The 16,776-nt window shown below is 31.5% G+C and overlaps 1 protein-coding gene across 1 annotated transcript in view; it reads right to left on the bottom strand.

The window, feature by feature from the left end:
• The window catches only part of LOC143245978 (medium-chain acyl-CoA ligase ACSF2, mitochondrial-like), a 78,111-nt gene that overhangs the window by 58,621 nt on the left and 2,714 nt on the right, over positions 1-16,776 (bottom strand). The window contains exons 2-7 of the mRNA XM_076492229.1: positions 12,023-12,233; positions 10,463-10,554; positions 7,586-7,769; positions 4,444-4,572; positions 4,108-4,161; positions 2,772-2,890 (exon numbers count right to left, since the gene is read on the bottom strand). Coding sequence (XP_076348344.1) covers positions 2,772-2,890; positions 4,108-4,161; positions 4,444-4,572; positions 7,586-7,769; positions 10,463-10,554; positions 12,023-12,233 — 789 coding nt within the window. The remainder of the gene's footprint in view (positions 1-2,771; positions 2,891-4,107; positions 4,162-4,443; positions 4,573-7,585; positions 7,770-10,462; positions 10,555-12,022; positions 12,234-16,776) is intronic.

Raw genomic sequence — 16,776 nt, 5'->3', positions numbered from 1 at the left:
TAACTAGGTCAGGTGGTTTAGACTATATGACTTACGTGTTGTTATATTAGACCATATACAACTTTAAACGGAACTGTGTTCAAACTGAGATTTCATTCAAAAACATATTGTGGTATCATAAATAGGACTGCATCATATTTCTTAAAAAACACAAGAAACTGAACGTTAACTGGAACAAATGTAGTTATGATAATTTTACGTTTAACCCAAAATAAATGAAGTATATAAGTATATGAATAATACAGCTCACAACAATAATAATAAAACAATTCATCGGTAGGGTTACATATTAAGTTATAAGAACACTGCGACTTACGTACGTTTGTGATCGATAAGATAAATGTGTAAACTGATAACAGCATACTAAGTGGTGTAGTTTACAACAATACATGCCATTACTGGTATAATAAGACGAATTAAAAGGTGTACTTTGCAACAATACTCAAAACTCCTGGTATAACAAAATGAATGGGAAGGTGTAGTTTACAACAATACTCACCACTACTAGTATAACAGGATTATTGGGAAGGTGTAGTTTACAACAATACTCACCACTACTGGTATAACAAGATGTTTGAGAAGCTCTAGTTTACAACAATACTTACCACTACTGGTATAACAGGATGATTGGAAAGGTGTAGTTTACAACAATACTCACCACTACTGGTATAACAGGATGATTGAGAAGGTGTAGTTTACAACAATACTCACCACTACTAGTATAACAGGATTATTGGGAAGGTGTAGTTTACAACAATACTCACCACTACTGGTATAACAAGATGTTTGAGAAGCTCTAGTTTACAACAATACTTACCACTACTGGTATAACAGGATGGTTCTGAAGGTGTAGTTTACAACAATACTCACCACTACTGGTATAACAAGATGATTGAGAAGATGTAGTTTACAACAATACTCACCACTACTGGTATAACAAGATGTTTGAGAAGCTCTAGTTTACAACAATACTTACCACTACTGGTATAACAGGATGGTTCTGAAGGTGTAGTTTACAACAATACTTACCACTACTGGTATAACAGGATGGTTCTGAAGGTGTAGTTTACAACAATACTCACCACTACTGGTATAACAAGATGATTGAGAAGATGTAGTTTACAACAATACTCACCACTACTGGTATAACAAGATGTTTGAGAAGCTCTAGTTTACAACAATACTTACCACTACTGGTATAACAAGATGTTTGAGAAGCTCTAGTTTACAACAATACTCACCACTTCTGGTGTAACAGGATGATTGGGAAGGTGCAGTTTACAACAATACTCACCACTTTTGGTATAACAGGATGGTTCTGAAAGTGTAGTTTACAACAATACTCAACACTACTGGTGTAACAGGATGATTGGGAAGGTGTAGTTTACAACAATACTCACCACCTCTGGTTTTAAAATTCTTGAGGTAAAGGCAATCACATTGTTGATTAAATGAAAATAAGAAAATGCTGCAGGTTTGGGTTTACCCGTGGTTCCCTGAAAAGAACATACTTCTGTTAGTTCAAAGACTCAGACAAAAGTCAAAACTGTAGTTATTGTTTGAATGTCTTTTTTTTTTATAACAGCCCAATACTGAAAGTCTAAGTATCGTATATTTCTATTATTAAGCAATATAATACGAAATAATTGTTTTTCTATTGGGTTTAACAAATTTCTCCTACCGATATAAATTCAACATTAAGTGGATCATCAAACTGAATCTTGGAGTCCAGCTCCTTCATTTCTCGCAATTTCTCGTTTCCAGCGGCACGTAGTATATCGTCAAACTTGTAAACTCCGCTGGATTGATAATAAATTTAATTGTTACTAATAGAGTATGAATTGTGTCAAGTGTATTATTAAGATAAATACAAATACGGTAAGAAAGACATATGGTTTTGTTATCTATGTTATGTACCGTTATTTATATTTTTATTATAAGCATTCAGTTTTTTTCTCTTAAAGTAAATATTTTCACATCGTGACAGAAGTATAGAATATCCTACAATCAGTTAAGATGTGTTCAACTTATTTGGTTACTTACGAAAAGTCCTTCTTTGTCAACATGACAATTGTGTGTAAATCTGGACATCTGAAGCAGAATAAACAGTGAATATGGAGATCAGTATATTATATCATGGTTGTTATGTTAGTGAATATATCACTAATTTCATATAATATGTAAGTCCAGGGTATACCAATAATCAGTATTTAAAAATATCTGGAAAATAAATAAGACAATGTTTGTATGACAGAAATGTGTTCAAACAATATAAAATGTTTATAACAATATTTATAACACGTGATGTGGGATATTAGTTACTTTTAATCTAACCTGGTTTCAATATTCTGATATGTTGTATTTTACTTTACGTGTTACATTTAATCTAGCCTGCTTTAACATTATAATCTATATTGTACTTTACCTTACCTGCTACTTTTAATCTGTTCTGGTGAAGATTAGATAATGTACAATATCTTTAATCTGACCTGGATTCAACATTATAATCTATTTTGTTCTTTACCTTACCTTCTACATTTAATTTGATTTGGTTTCAACATTCTGAGATGTTTTACTTTATGTTACTCGCTACATGTACAATATCTTTAATCTGACCTGGATTCAACATTATAATCTATTTTGTTCTTTACCTTACCTTCTACTTTTAATTTGGTCTGGTTTCAACATTCTGAGATGTTTTACTTTATGTTACTCGCTACATGTAATCAGACGAGGTTTAAACATTATAATCTATATTGTCTTTACCTTACCTGCTACTTTTAATCTGGCCTGGTTTGGATGATATAATCTCTGGTACAACAGAACACAACTGTTGGAAGTAATCTTGTTTTCTGAAAGACTCTCCTGCAATCAGTGCTTTACAAGAGGTCTAGAAAGGTAGAACAGTTTGTTCATCTCTTCAAGTGTTTCGATTTTATACATAAAACGTACTTTAATTTAGTAAAATGTTGTAAAGAACGTAGAAAGTTAATATATAGTATTTTATTAGTAAACAAAGTGTATATATATATAAACACACAAATATATCCTGAGTTCTTTTCTTTAAATCAACCATATGAATCGTGATATACACACAATAAGAGTTCATGATGATCTGTTCACATATATTTTTGTTTTAATCAAATAAAAACTGGATATATATATCTACTGTTTCTAGTATGTGCTACACATGACACTTTAAGATTGTAATACAAAGTTTCCCATTATGGTATCGTGAATTCTGGTGTGTGGTCAAATGAAGTGAATAGTATTCTGACTTTATTATTTAATTAAAATATTGTTATTTCTCTTTACGGTATGAAACAAGGCGAAACAAAATTTGTCGATACCAAATTTCTTTGTGAAGTCATTTTATAGATGATTTCAGAGAGTACACGGAAGGAAGTAAAAGATGTGGCTCAGTTAATCCTATTTAGTTGAGGGAGTGCATACAAACGTTGGGAGAAATCACAAACATTTTTCACTGAAGGGAAGTTAGACGTTAATTATACACCTGTAGTGAAATAAAAAAGATATGAGAGAGTCCAATATGAAAGAAGATCAGCAAGTAACAAAGCTAATTAAGGTTTCAGAAAGATTGTGATACGATTTACCATAAAATACGACCTTTTCAGTATCATACCTATTGGTCGTCCTATTTGGCAAAAATGGCCGTTATGACCACCTTGACCTCCAGATGACATCATAGGCTATGGTTTACGGGAAATGTGGAGATAGCCACATTTTAAAACTAAATACTCCAAACTTGGGATAATAATATACATTTCTGCGGTAAGTAAAATGGGCTTATATATAAAAAACTGTCGAATCACTAGCTTGTTTGGAAAATGTGGTCTTTAGTTAGAACCTAAATTGGTAAAAACTTTTCTGAATACTTTAAGTATATCCAGAAATAATTGAAAATAACTTTCACAAGCTATTATTATACACTGTCATGTTCTGTGACCTTAAATATTGCATATCATCTTTTATAGCTATTTTAACACGTTGTTCACATCTCACTTTATTTGTTATATTTAAAATTCTTATCAACCATAGTTGTAACAACTACTTTAGTTTTATACCAAACAAAGTATAGTAGTTTACCTTGTTTAAGCAGTATTCTAGTTCAGAAGGCATGAAGGCAGGGTTGATATTGATCTCGAACAGAAAACATAACACACAAAAGTTACGTTACAAAATTTAATCAGTAGTAAGATAACGAATATTGATGTTAATATTAAAACACCCAACATACAAAAGTAAGTTTATGTTAACAAATCCATGAGTATTTGTTTAACATATATTAGTACACGTTACAGAAGAATCTTTCATTTACTCTATATTTCAGATGTAAAATTTAAATTCATATATCTCATGTTTGTGAAGATAAAGATGTTTCAAAATATTACTTTGGTTAAAGATAATATCAAATATCCTTACTAGTACCAGTCCAGCTTTAGCTGCAGCCAGCTGAGTTAGAACCCACTCATAACAGTTGGTGCTCCAAACTGCCAGACGTTCTCCAGGTCTCAGTCCAAGCTCTAAGAAACTTGCTGCTAGCTGATCAGTCTGTGGTACAAACAATTGAACTTAAGAATTTACAGATGTATAGAATTCTATTTAAAGTACAGTAAAACTAACATTACATGAACCACTATATCTAACGACACGTGATTCAGTACATCTATAGCTACAGAATATAGATCAACACATGAACCGGTAGATCTATATCTACAATATATCTAACAATACGTGAACCAGTACATCTATAGCTACAGAATATAGATCAACACATGAACCGGTAGATGTATATCTACAATATATCTAACAACACGTGATCTAGTATATTTATATCGACAATATATCTATAAACACGTGAACCAGTACATCGATAGCTACAAGATATGTAACAAGAACTGAACCAGTAAAGATACATGTACAGTGTATCTAACATCACATGAACCAATAATACATAGCTACATTATAACTAACAACACGTAAACAAGTACATCAAGAACTGCAGTATATCTAACAACGCATAAACAAATAAAGATACAAGTACTATATACCTAAGAACAAGTGAACCAGTACATCAAGAGTTATAGTATATCTACCAACACGTAAACAAGTAAAAATACAAGTACTGTGTACCTAAGAACATGAGAACCAGTAAAGATTTCGGCACAATACACCTAACAACACATGAAACAGTACATCTACAGATACAGTATATCTAACAACATGTTAATCAATAAAATACAGAACACGTGAACTGGTGTAGATACGGTTTACAGGATATCTAACAATATATAAACTAGTATATCTATAACTACACAATACCTAACAAAACATCAATCACTAAACACACATGTACAGTATATCTAACAATACATGAAGTGGTGTAGATACGGTTACAGGATATCTAACAATATATAAACTAGTATATCTATAACTACACAATGCCTAACAAAACATCAATTACTAAACACACATGTACAGTATATCTAACAATACATGAACTGGTGTAGATACGGTTACAGCATATCTAACAATATATAAACTAGGATATCTATAACTACACAATACCTAACAAAACATCAATCACTAAACACACATGTACAGTATATCTAACACACGTGAACTAGTACAGATATTGTTGTAACATATCTAACAACATATAAACTAGTATATCTATAACTGCCCTATACCTAACAAAACATCAACCACTAAATACATACAATACATGTACAGTATATCTAAGAACTTGTGAACCACTGAAGAGACTAGTACAGCATATCTTAAAACACATGAGTCAAGACATCTATAACTACAGTATATCTAAACCATGTGAGCCAGTAAGAATACAGGAACAGTGTATCGCACATCATGTGAACCAGTAAAGATACAGGTACAGTGTATCGCACATCATGTGAACCAGTAAAGATACAGGTACAGTACATCTAACAACATACGAACAAGTACATCTGTAGCTACAGTATACCTAACAATACGTCAAACAGTGCACATACAGCTACAATATCTCTAAAAACAGGTGAACCAGTAAAGATACTGTTAAATTGTATCTAAAACACGTGAATTGGTACATCTATAACTATAGTGTATCTAACAACACGTGAACCAGTACATATATACCTACAGTATATCTCAGAATACAATAACCAATAAAGACACGCGTGCAGTATATCCAAAAGCACGTGAACCACAATATCTATAGTTTCAGCATATCTAATAACAAGTGAACCAGTAGAGATATAGGTACAGTATATCTAACAAAACGTGAACCAGTAAAGATGACTGGTTATATATCTAACAATATATGAACCAGAGCATCTATAACTAGAGTATATCTTACAATATTTTAACCAGTAAAGATACACGTTCAATATACCTAAAAATGCTGGAACTAGTAAACAAGCAAGTACAGGATATCTAACAGCATATGAACCAGTGTATCTGTAGCTAATGTATATCTAACAAAACGTGAACCAGTAAAGATACAAGTAGAGTTTATCTAAGAAACATGTGAACTAGTACATCTATAACTACAGGATATCTAATAACACATGAACCAGGTAAGATACAGAAACTGTATATCATACAACATATCAAGGAGTACATCTATAGCTACAGTATATTTCACAACACATAAAACAACAGATAATGGTACAGTATAAGTAGCGAGACGAGAATCAGTAGAACTATAAGTACAACATATCTAACAAGAAATGAGCCAGTATATCTATAGCTACAGAATATCTAACACCAACAGTACAAGTTAAAATACAAGTACAGTAGGTGTAACAATATGTCAACCAGTAAAGATACTGGTACAATATATCTAACAACACATGATCAGGTAAATGTGTAGCTAAAATATATCTAATAACACATGAACCAGTAAAGATACAGGTACAGTGTATCTTACAACACGAGAACCAGTACATTTATAGGTACAATATATCTAACAACACGTGAACCAGTAAGGTTACAATTAAAGTATATTTAAAAACATATGAGCCAGTACAGATGCAAGTACAACATATCGAATAGCACATGAACGAGTAAAGATATAGCGTATCTAAGAACACGCTAACCGGTACATTCATACCAACAGTATATTTAACTAGACATGAACCATCAAAGATACATGTACAGCTTAAAGATTAGGCTTTAAACAGTATGGTAATATATCCAACACATTCAGAAATTAGTAAGATGACAGGTTGATTATGCTTTGTAAATACATCACCAACACATTCAGATGTGATGGTGTAAGATGTTAGGCCTATAGTAGTCTGTAACTTAATTAATAACACGTTTAGAAGTGATCTGACAAGATGTTAGTCTTATAATATTCTGCAAATAAAATAACAACACATTTAGTATGATAGAGTTAGATATTAGGCTTACAATATTCTGCAAATACGTTAACAACATTCAGTATGATAGAGTTGGATGTTAGGCTTATAATATTCTATAAATACGTTAACAACACATTTTGTATGATAGAGTTGGATGTTAGACTTATGATATTCTATAAATGCTTCACCAAGTTTCATACTTCTTCATTAGTCTCCAGAAAGGTGCGACGGACATCCTGATGACAGAAAACAAAAGCTAATTGGTCACCAACATCGTAAGATACTTTATTTAAAGCTTGACCAATAGTGGATCCGATAAGAAAGCTGTCTCCGTGACCACAGTTATAGCTAATCTTAAACTTTTCTGAATTAGTTGCTAGGAGTCTGGAAACAATCAAGATATTTACGTTTTTAATACGGACATAATAGTAAATTATTGTTACCTGTATAACACAACGCACTAATAACCTTTATCTATTGATTAATGACGTCCATGTACACTGTGAAATATAATTAAAACCTATAAACATAATATTACATCTAAATATTGATATCCATGTTATACTACGCTTGATATAAGACTTTTAAACAATGGTAAAAGAAGCGATACATGGGATTCTACACTTCGTTACGATGTTATCCATATTCGTATCTGTACAACACAACATACTATAAAAGTGTTTATATATTTATAAATATTAACATACTGGAAATGCTGGTATCTGTATAACTAAATATAAAGTAAAAGCGTCAATATCTGTATAAACACAATGAATACTGGAAATGTTGGTAATTTCATAACATATAGATACAATAAAAGTGTCAATATCTGTATAAGCACAACACACACTAGATACGTTAATACGTCTATACACTGTTCACGTCCACATAGCAGATCACCTGTGTACTTACCTGTGCAGTGGAGTCCTTATAGCTCCAGAGAACAAAGAAATGATGGTTTTATTGATACATCGTAACATTTCAAACTGTGAGATAATGACATACAGATCACGAAGGTTTTGGTTATTTTAAAGTCCAGTTTCTGGTCTATTTTATGACGTAACTAGCCGTAATCCTACTGGATGTTGTTCTGTTCCAGAAACTGACTATTCGTTTGTCTCTCTTTTTTCTGATCCACAACATAGTTTGTTTTTATCAATACACAGTACGGTTTTGTAAGGCAGGTAAAAAAGGTCGTAAGGTCATAGTTCTGACCAGATAAATTCAGGGATAATATATGTTTTTCCTTAAATACACATGTATAGTATGATACATATATTCAAGTACATTATATATAATACATATACACAGCATGATACTTATACTGTAGTACATTATATCATAATACACAAACACAGTATGATACTTATACATTAGAACATTATATCATAATACACATACACTGTATGATATTTATACTCTTGTAAATTATATCCTGATACATATACACAGTATGATACTTATACTTTACTACATTATATCATAATACACATACACAATGTGGTTGTTATAATACAGTACATTATATCGTAATACATATACAGTATAATACTTATATTACAGTGCATTATATCATAATACAAATATACAGTATAATACTTATATTCCAGAGCATTATATCATGATACACATACACAGCATGATACTTATACTGTAGTACATTATATCATAATACACAAACACAGTTTGATACTTATACGGTAGAACATTATATCATAATACCCATACAAAGTGTTATATTTATACTCTAGTACATTATATCCTAATAAATATACACAGGATGATACTTATACTCTACTACATTATATCATAATACACATATATGGTATGCTAGTTATAATACAATACATGATATCATAATATATATATATAGATAATAGTTATACATCATAACATTATATCATAATACATTTGCTTTATACGGTACTCATACCACAGTAAATTATATAACAATACTTAGTATGATAGTTAAACTCTAGTGAATTATATAATAATATACATACACAGTACAATAGTTATACTCTAGCACATCATATCGTAATACACTATATGGTAGTTATACCTCAGTAAAATAGAACAGTTTATGGTCATATACTCATCTAGTAATTCCTCAATTTCACAGAATAGTTTAATAATTCATTCATACAGTAAATACTCACACATGAGTTTATAATTAAAATTTTGATGAAGAATGTAAGTTTTGGATTTTGTTTTCACAACAACTGATTGGTTTTAGAGATGATTGGTGTTCGAAAACTAAAGATTGAAAACTGATGTTAATGTTGATTAATTCACACTGGTTAATTGACTGTATGAATGTTCTAAATACAGCGTCCACCCACCACCACCACAAACACTTTGAACCAATAAAAGAATTCAGATTACCTTTATAACACGTTCAAAACTGAAACTGTGAACCATCCTCTCTTAACCATATCAGACCTCGGTACGTGTACACACTGATCACTAGTTGAGGCTCAGAGTGAATGTTTTTAATAACTGTTATCTGTATATTAATTATATGTATGTTCAGTATAAGTGGTACGTAATACATGAAAATCTAATATTACATCGAAATACTGGTATCCATATGAATAAAACCTTTCTTATAAATCTTTAAAAAGATAACCAAACATACAATGGAATTCTTCATATTTATAAATTAACAGATACACTCGGAGTTATAAATAATATACATATTACTAGCACACATTCAAATGTTAATATATATTAAACACAAGACATACTGGAACTCTTAGTATCTATATAAATATAACACACATTCGAAATACAAGCACAACTTATAAAAACATAAAAAAATTAAATATTTGTATAAACACAATAGACACTGGAAGTGTTGGTATCTATATAACACAAAGTACAAAGAAAGTGTTAATATCTATATAAATCCAACTCATACTCGAATAATTAATATCTATGTAAACACAATAAACACTGGAAGTATTGGTATTTATTTAATTCAACATACTATAAATGTGTCAATATCTATAAAAGCGCAACACACACTAGAAACGTTAATACGTATATAAAGAGTTAACGTTCACACAATACATTACCTGTGTACGTACCTGTACGGTGGAGTCCTTATAGCTCCAGAAAACGAAGAAATGATAGTTTTAGTGATAGATCGTAACGTAAATATTTTGAGCTGTGAGATAATGACAAACACAACACCAAGGTTCTAGTTACTTTATCTTGTGACATAAGCTGCCGTAATCCCATTGGATGTTGTTCTCTTCTAGAAACTGATCATATCTTGTATATTAATTCGTCTCTCTTATCTGTCTTCAACTAAAAGAAGCTACGAAACACGTAATTTAATCTAACCAACGCAGTTCAGTACAAACACGTCCACAGTGGTTTTGTTATTGGTAAGTTCATCTCAAGGATGATGCTGAGTTATAGATAAATTGTTTTGATTTTCGTGTACGGAATGATATTTGTTCTACACATACATTATATCAGTGTACGGAATGATATTTGTTCTACACATACATTATATCAGTGTACGGAATGATATTTGTTCTACACATACATTATATCAGTGTACGGAATGATATTTGTTCTACACATACATTATATCAGTGTACGGAATGATAGTTGTACTACACATACATTATATCAGTGAAGGGAATGATAGTTGTACTACACATACATTATATCATTTTACCCATTCTATTTAAAAAGCACACAGAGCGGTTCCCTGGACCAAAGCCACTCTGGACTAACTTGTTTTTACAACTGAATCTTGAATTATATAAGTTTGTAATCCTATCTTTTTCACATCGGTAGGCATGAGTGTATACAAAGATGCCAACTATTTCAAATGGCTGAGCGTAATCAATGTAGACGGGCCCTTTTTCATTTGGGGCTACTAGGCCTGACCAATGTCTCTAAGCTGTTTATTGTTATATTATTATTATAACTATTATTATTTATTACTGCTACAGATTGCTCATTTATGACTGGGTTTTGTGAATTTAATAAATAAATTTAAAAAAATATTTTGAAATTATGCCTTTTATTTAGTTCAGAGTGACAAATATACTGTTAAAACATATGAATAAAACCATTCATAAAACATTTAACATGCACAAACAGTAAACAGAAATAGCTGTTGTGTAAGGAGTAGTTTATATCATATTTATGATACTTATTGTAATAGTTCTGAAGCTTTTGTATCCTTTGTTTTCATGAGAATGTCTCTGGATGATTGTGAGTTATAACAACATTGTCCATTTGACTGCATACACATCTTGTGTGTTATAATACTGTTCAAAACTGAGATGCTCAAGTTTGGTATGAACTTGCTTTTGTTTTAGTCACTAAACTAAATATCCTTTCACTGTCAGCATTAGATTGGAAGATTGGAAGAATTCCAAGCATAACCCTACACAGAATGTCATACTTCTGGTTGTCATTTCCATCCTTAACAGTAAACAGCTGAACACAAAACTTGTCAACATTCAACCAAAGGACAGTTTCTGAGAAAGTATCAGTTTGATATATCAAATATTGCCCTTCCAACTTGTCAATAGTGTTGTGCTCATGTGTATTGACAAGGACAAGGTAAACTGTCTGTGAAGAACTATAGAGAAGAGAAATCTTTTTCTGACTTTCAGTTTTCGATCAGCAACCTCTGTGTGGATCATAAGTTCATACTTTAGAGGGAAAGGTTTCATCATGTAATTTGTAGCTGCAATACAGTATTTTTTGACACTGATGTAGAAGCTGATAAGGTTCAGGTCCTTTTCATAATTAACAATGCATTCCTTAGCAGCATTTCCAGTAGAAACTTCCTCATCGGATTTGTGTAAGGATTCATTGCTGTAGTCAAGTTCAGTGATGTTGTCTTCAAGATATTCTGGCTTGATGTACCTGACAAGTATATTTTTAACTTGTGTAATCAGAGTTATATGTATAATGTGTATGCAAGGTTCTTCTCTTTGCAATATCAAATTGGCTTGTTTAAGTAGAAGAATTGCAGATTGAAGAAAAAAACAATATAACAAGTTCACTTTTTTGTCCAAGAAAACTGTTAACTTATCTAACTTGCTGTGTGCATAACTTTTCTTGGTTACTTCCTTGTTAGCTTTCATTTTCTACTCATTGATTGTCTCTTCTTTAGTTCAAGGTCAGACTGCCTAAAAATTTATTGAGTTATATCAAATGTTTCTTTGTCTGCTTTTAGAGACTTTTGTCTTGTGTGGCTGAGAGGAGGTCTTGACTGTGTCTCTGAGTGGCTGAGAGGATTTCTTAACTGTTAAAGTCTTTCTGTCTGACTGAGCTGCACGTTTAGATACTTTTGAATCCAGTTTTTCCTTTTCACAGTGAAAGTACTTCTTCAATGGCTTCACATGCCCAATATTCTGTTGAAGCACACCCTAAGTAATGGCCATCTTGTGTCAACAAGTTGTAGAATTTTTCTTGGTTATTTGTCATACAAACCTTGAAACTCTTTGAAATGTTGTTTTCTGCTAGCACTTTTGTCCAGAAAATAGCTGATATATATCAATATATCAGAAACTGGGCAGGATACTTCTCTGAAAGCTTTCTGGGCAGCAATATTAATGAGGTGATAGCCCATGAAGTAAATGCTAGGTTGTCATCTTGAGATGTGTCCCGTCACACCTTTACCTATACCAGACATAACTGAGGCATTGTCTAAAGAAAAACTAAGACAGTTTTCCCATGGAATATTCCTCTTTGTCATTTCATGGTCCAAAATCTTGAAAATATTCTCTCCTGTTGAAGCTACTTTTCATTCCACCATTGTCAAAAAAGTACAAACAATTTTCCAAACAAAGGGTCAAGATATCGTACAACCACCGGATACAGTTTTGTGTCATTCATTTCTGTGGATCCATCTGTGGCTAAACTGTAAACACTGTTAGTAAGTATGCTTGAAATCATTTTGTTATCTTCACAACCCAATATTTGTACAATGGCTGTAGTTTTGGTTCTAGCACAGCCGTATTTTTTGCTATATCGGAGTCTGGGAAAATTGTTCTGAAGAGATGTCCTGCATGATCGGCTACAGCTAGGGGTAAATTATGAGAAATAACGAATTGCGTAAACATCACTTCTGCATTTATGGTTTCATATTTTGAATTCTTATTCATAAATGTTGTTATTTGCATCGTTTTTGTCTTCGCCTCTGTTTTTTGTTGGTGAGATGCCAATTATGTATGTCTGGAACAATCGTTTATCCCGCCAGGTGCCACAAAAAAATCGATGTGACAAACTGTAAATAACGCATGACTGTCACTGACTTTTAATGCAATGACCGGATATTTTGCACTATACTCTTTCCTAAATTTTTGATTCACAGTTTTAGTCCTTTTAGGTTTGTCAGAAACAAGACAATCTGGTGAACGAGGCCACTTTCTTTTTCCATCTTGTTAACGATCGCATTGGTGTTTCTATGCCGCTTAGAAAACGAGAAATACCCATCAACGCAAACCCTGATTGATGACGTAACTATGGATTCCCCCACGTACCCAGTATGGAGAAGCACCGCACTCAAACTATTGGTAGACGTCGGAGATACAAATATTTTTTTATTATTTCAAGTACAAACATGATTATCGCAAATAGACATTTGGACTATGTCTTTTATTTATTATCAAAATTTATTTGTATCTCACTAGAAATTTTTTTCACCCCTTTCAAGCCCTGGGGAAACAATTTATCACTTTATTGTATAGGCCTATATAATATATTATAATTTGGGAGTTGCAACAAGTCGTAATATTTGATTGTATGAGCGTAAAGTCGTAATGTATACACCAAAATCATAATGGTTGGCATATCTGATGTACATTGTCGATAGATATAGTTAAAGTAAGTTCTGATGTCAAGGTTAGGGTACCTAAATATATCTGTTTATGTTCTTTAGTTACATATGACGTTTTCTTCCCCTCAGTTCTGTCCAACTTTGTGTGTTTAAATTTATCAAAATTAAATATATCTGATAGAGCTGATGAGAAACAGTGAACTAGTTTGAGATTAAATCCTACGTATTAGTAAACATATATACATATATATATTCTTTGGACGTTGGATATTTGTTAATATAATATCAAAGATTAACTTTCACCTCATCTTACTAACACGCTTATTAGAACACCTTATTTTATGGACATGCACACTAAAAGACATCAGTTAGCAAACTGTTTTGTAATACGTTAATACGTGAGGGTGCATAAGTGTTATATACTAAACACCTGAGGGTAATGGTGTCCAGGAACTAGAATCAGACAGTGTGTTGCTAGGGTGCCTCAACATGTCATCATTGTATAAGATAACATTAAAACATTTTGGTAGTTTATGGACATTATTTCATATGAAACTTATGTTAGAATACATTTCTTGAATACTAACACAGTATATGTATGAATCTAATATCATATCTTTTATGGATATTACATTACCTATTTATGTAAGAGAAACCACAAACTAAATGAGATATTTACTATTAAAATTTGAATGTACATAAACTATTAATATAAATATCATGGTTTATAAAACACCAGATCAGCTTCCATACAACTTCTGTACACAATGTCCTTATTAATATTTGTTCACTTCAATCACTAAGTGATATTTCATGTACGTTATAAACGACATAGTGTTATCAACATTACTGTATAGTACAACAATCAGTAAAAGGTTAAAACAGTGTCTGTCAGAAAATATAACTTATAATATATTTCAATATGAATGATAATTTGACTGTTATCGATTCAGTTCTACATTTAATATGTACTTAAACTAAAAACCTGCATCATCATGTGAAATGTATGAGATTTACAACTTTATTTACACAACAGCAAATATTATATATATTCATATGTGTGTGTGTGTATTAAAATGGTAACATGGTTAGTTGTTTATATGTGGTGTTGATAAGTTGAGTCACAACTCCGGACATATAATTTTTAATATACAGTCTAACGTTCAGTGAAACTTGTGTTACTTTTCAAATATAAATAGATTCATCCTGTCACCACTAGTAATGAAACTGATGTAGTTCTACTGATATAAGTAAGAGTAAAGAACCACTTAGTGAATGTATTTATGTCGTATTTTATATTTATTTACAAATCTAATTTCTATGTTTCTTTACCATACTAATATTTATTATAAATATTATATAAATAATAATATTTATTAGCCCAGCATAGTCAAGTGGGTTAAGGCGATCGACTCGTAATCATAGGGTTGCGGGTTCGAATACCCGTCCCACCAAAAATGCTCGCCCTTTCAGCCGTGAAGGGGTTATAGCATGATGGTCAATCCCCTTATTCGTTGATGAAAGAGTAGTTCAAGAGTTGGCGGTGTGTGGTGATGACTAGCCGCCTATACTCTCGTTTCTTCACTAATAATTTAGGTACGGCTAGCGCAGATAGCCCTTGAGTAGCTTTGCGTGAAATCTAAAAAATACACAATATTTACTTTTATTTATATCAAATATTTTCTCTGGTTCACATCTTGGACATGAGTCTCCTGATTATTACGTTACCCATAACAATGTATGCCGAAGTTTTAAAATGTACGCATGATATTATGTATGTATATTAAAAATATAATATACTAGAGTATAACTATCACACTGTATATGTGTATCAATGTATGATGCACTATTGTTTTAGAATCATACTGTGTATTTGTATTAATATATGATGCACTAGAGTATAGATGTCATGTTGTGTATAAGTATTAAGAATAAAAATTGTCTTATTTATTTTCTAGATATTTCTTTAAATACTGATTATTGATATATCTTGGACTTACATATTATATAAAGTTAGTGAAATATTATATATTTATTAACATTATAACCATGATATAATATACTGATGTCTATATTCACTGTTTATTCTGCTTCAGATGTCCAGATCTACACACAGTTGTCATGTTGACAAAGAATGACTTTCCGTAAGTAACCAAACAAGTTGACCACACCATAACTGATTTTACGATATTTTATACTTCTGTCAGGATGTGAAAATATTCACTTTAAGAGAAAAATACTGAATGATTATAATAAAGATATAAATAACGGTACATAACATAGATAACAAAACCATATGTCTTTCTTATCGTATTTGTATTTATCTTAACAATACACTTGACACAATTCATACTCTATTAGTAACTATTAAATTTATTATCAATCCAGCGGAGTTTTCAAGTTTAACGATATAATACGTGCCGCAGGAAACGAGAAGTTGCGAGAAGTGAAGGCGCTGGACTCTAAGATTCAGTTTGACGATCCACTTAATATTGAATTTATATCGGTAGGAGAAATTTGTTAAACCCAATAGAAAAACAATTATTTCGTATTATATTGCTTAATAATAGAAAT

The sequence above is a fragment of the Tachypleus tridentatus genome, chromosome 3 (assembly GCF_004210375.1).
Source record: "Tachypleus tridentatus isolate NWPU-2018 chromosome 3, ASM421037v1, whole genome shotgun sequence".
NCBI classification, from domain to species: Eukaryota; Metazoa; Arthropoda; class Merostomata; order Xiphosura; family Limulidae; genus Tachypleus; species Tachypleus tridentatus.
The sequence above is the reverse complement of the archived record's forward strand: the minus strand, read 5'-3'. Positions and strand labels throughout refer to the sequence as shown.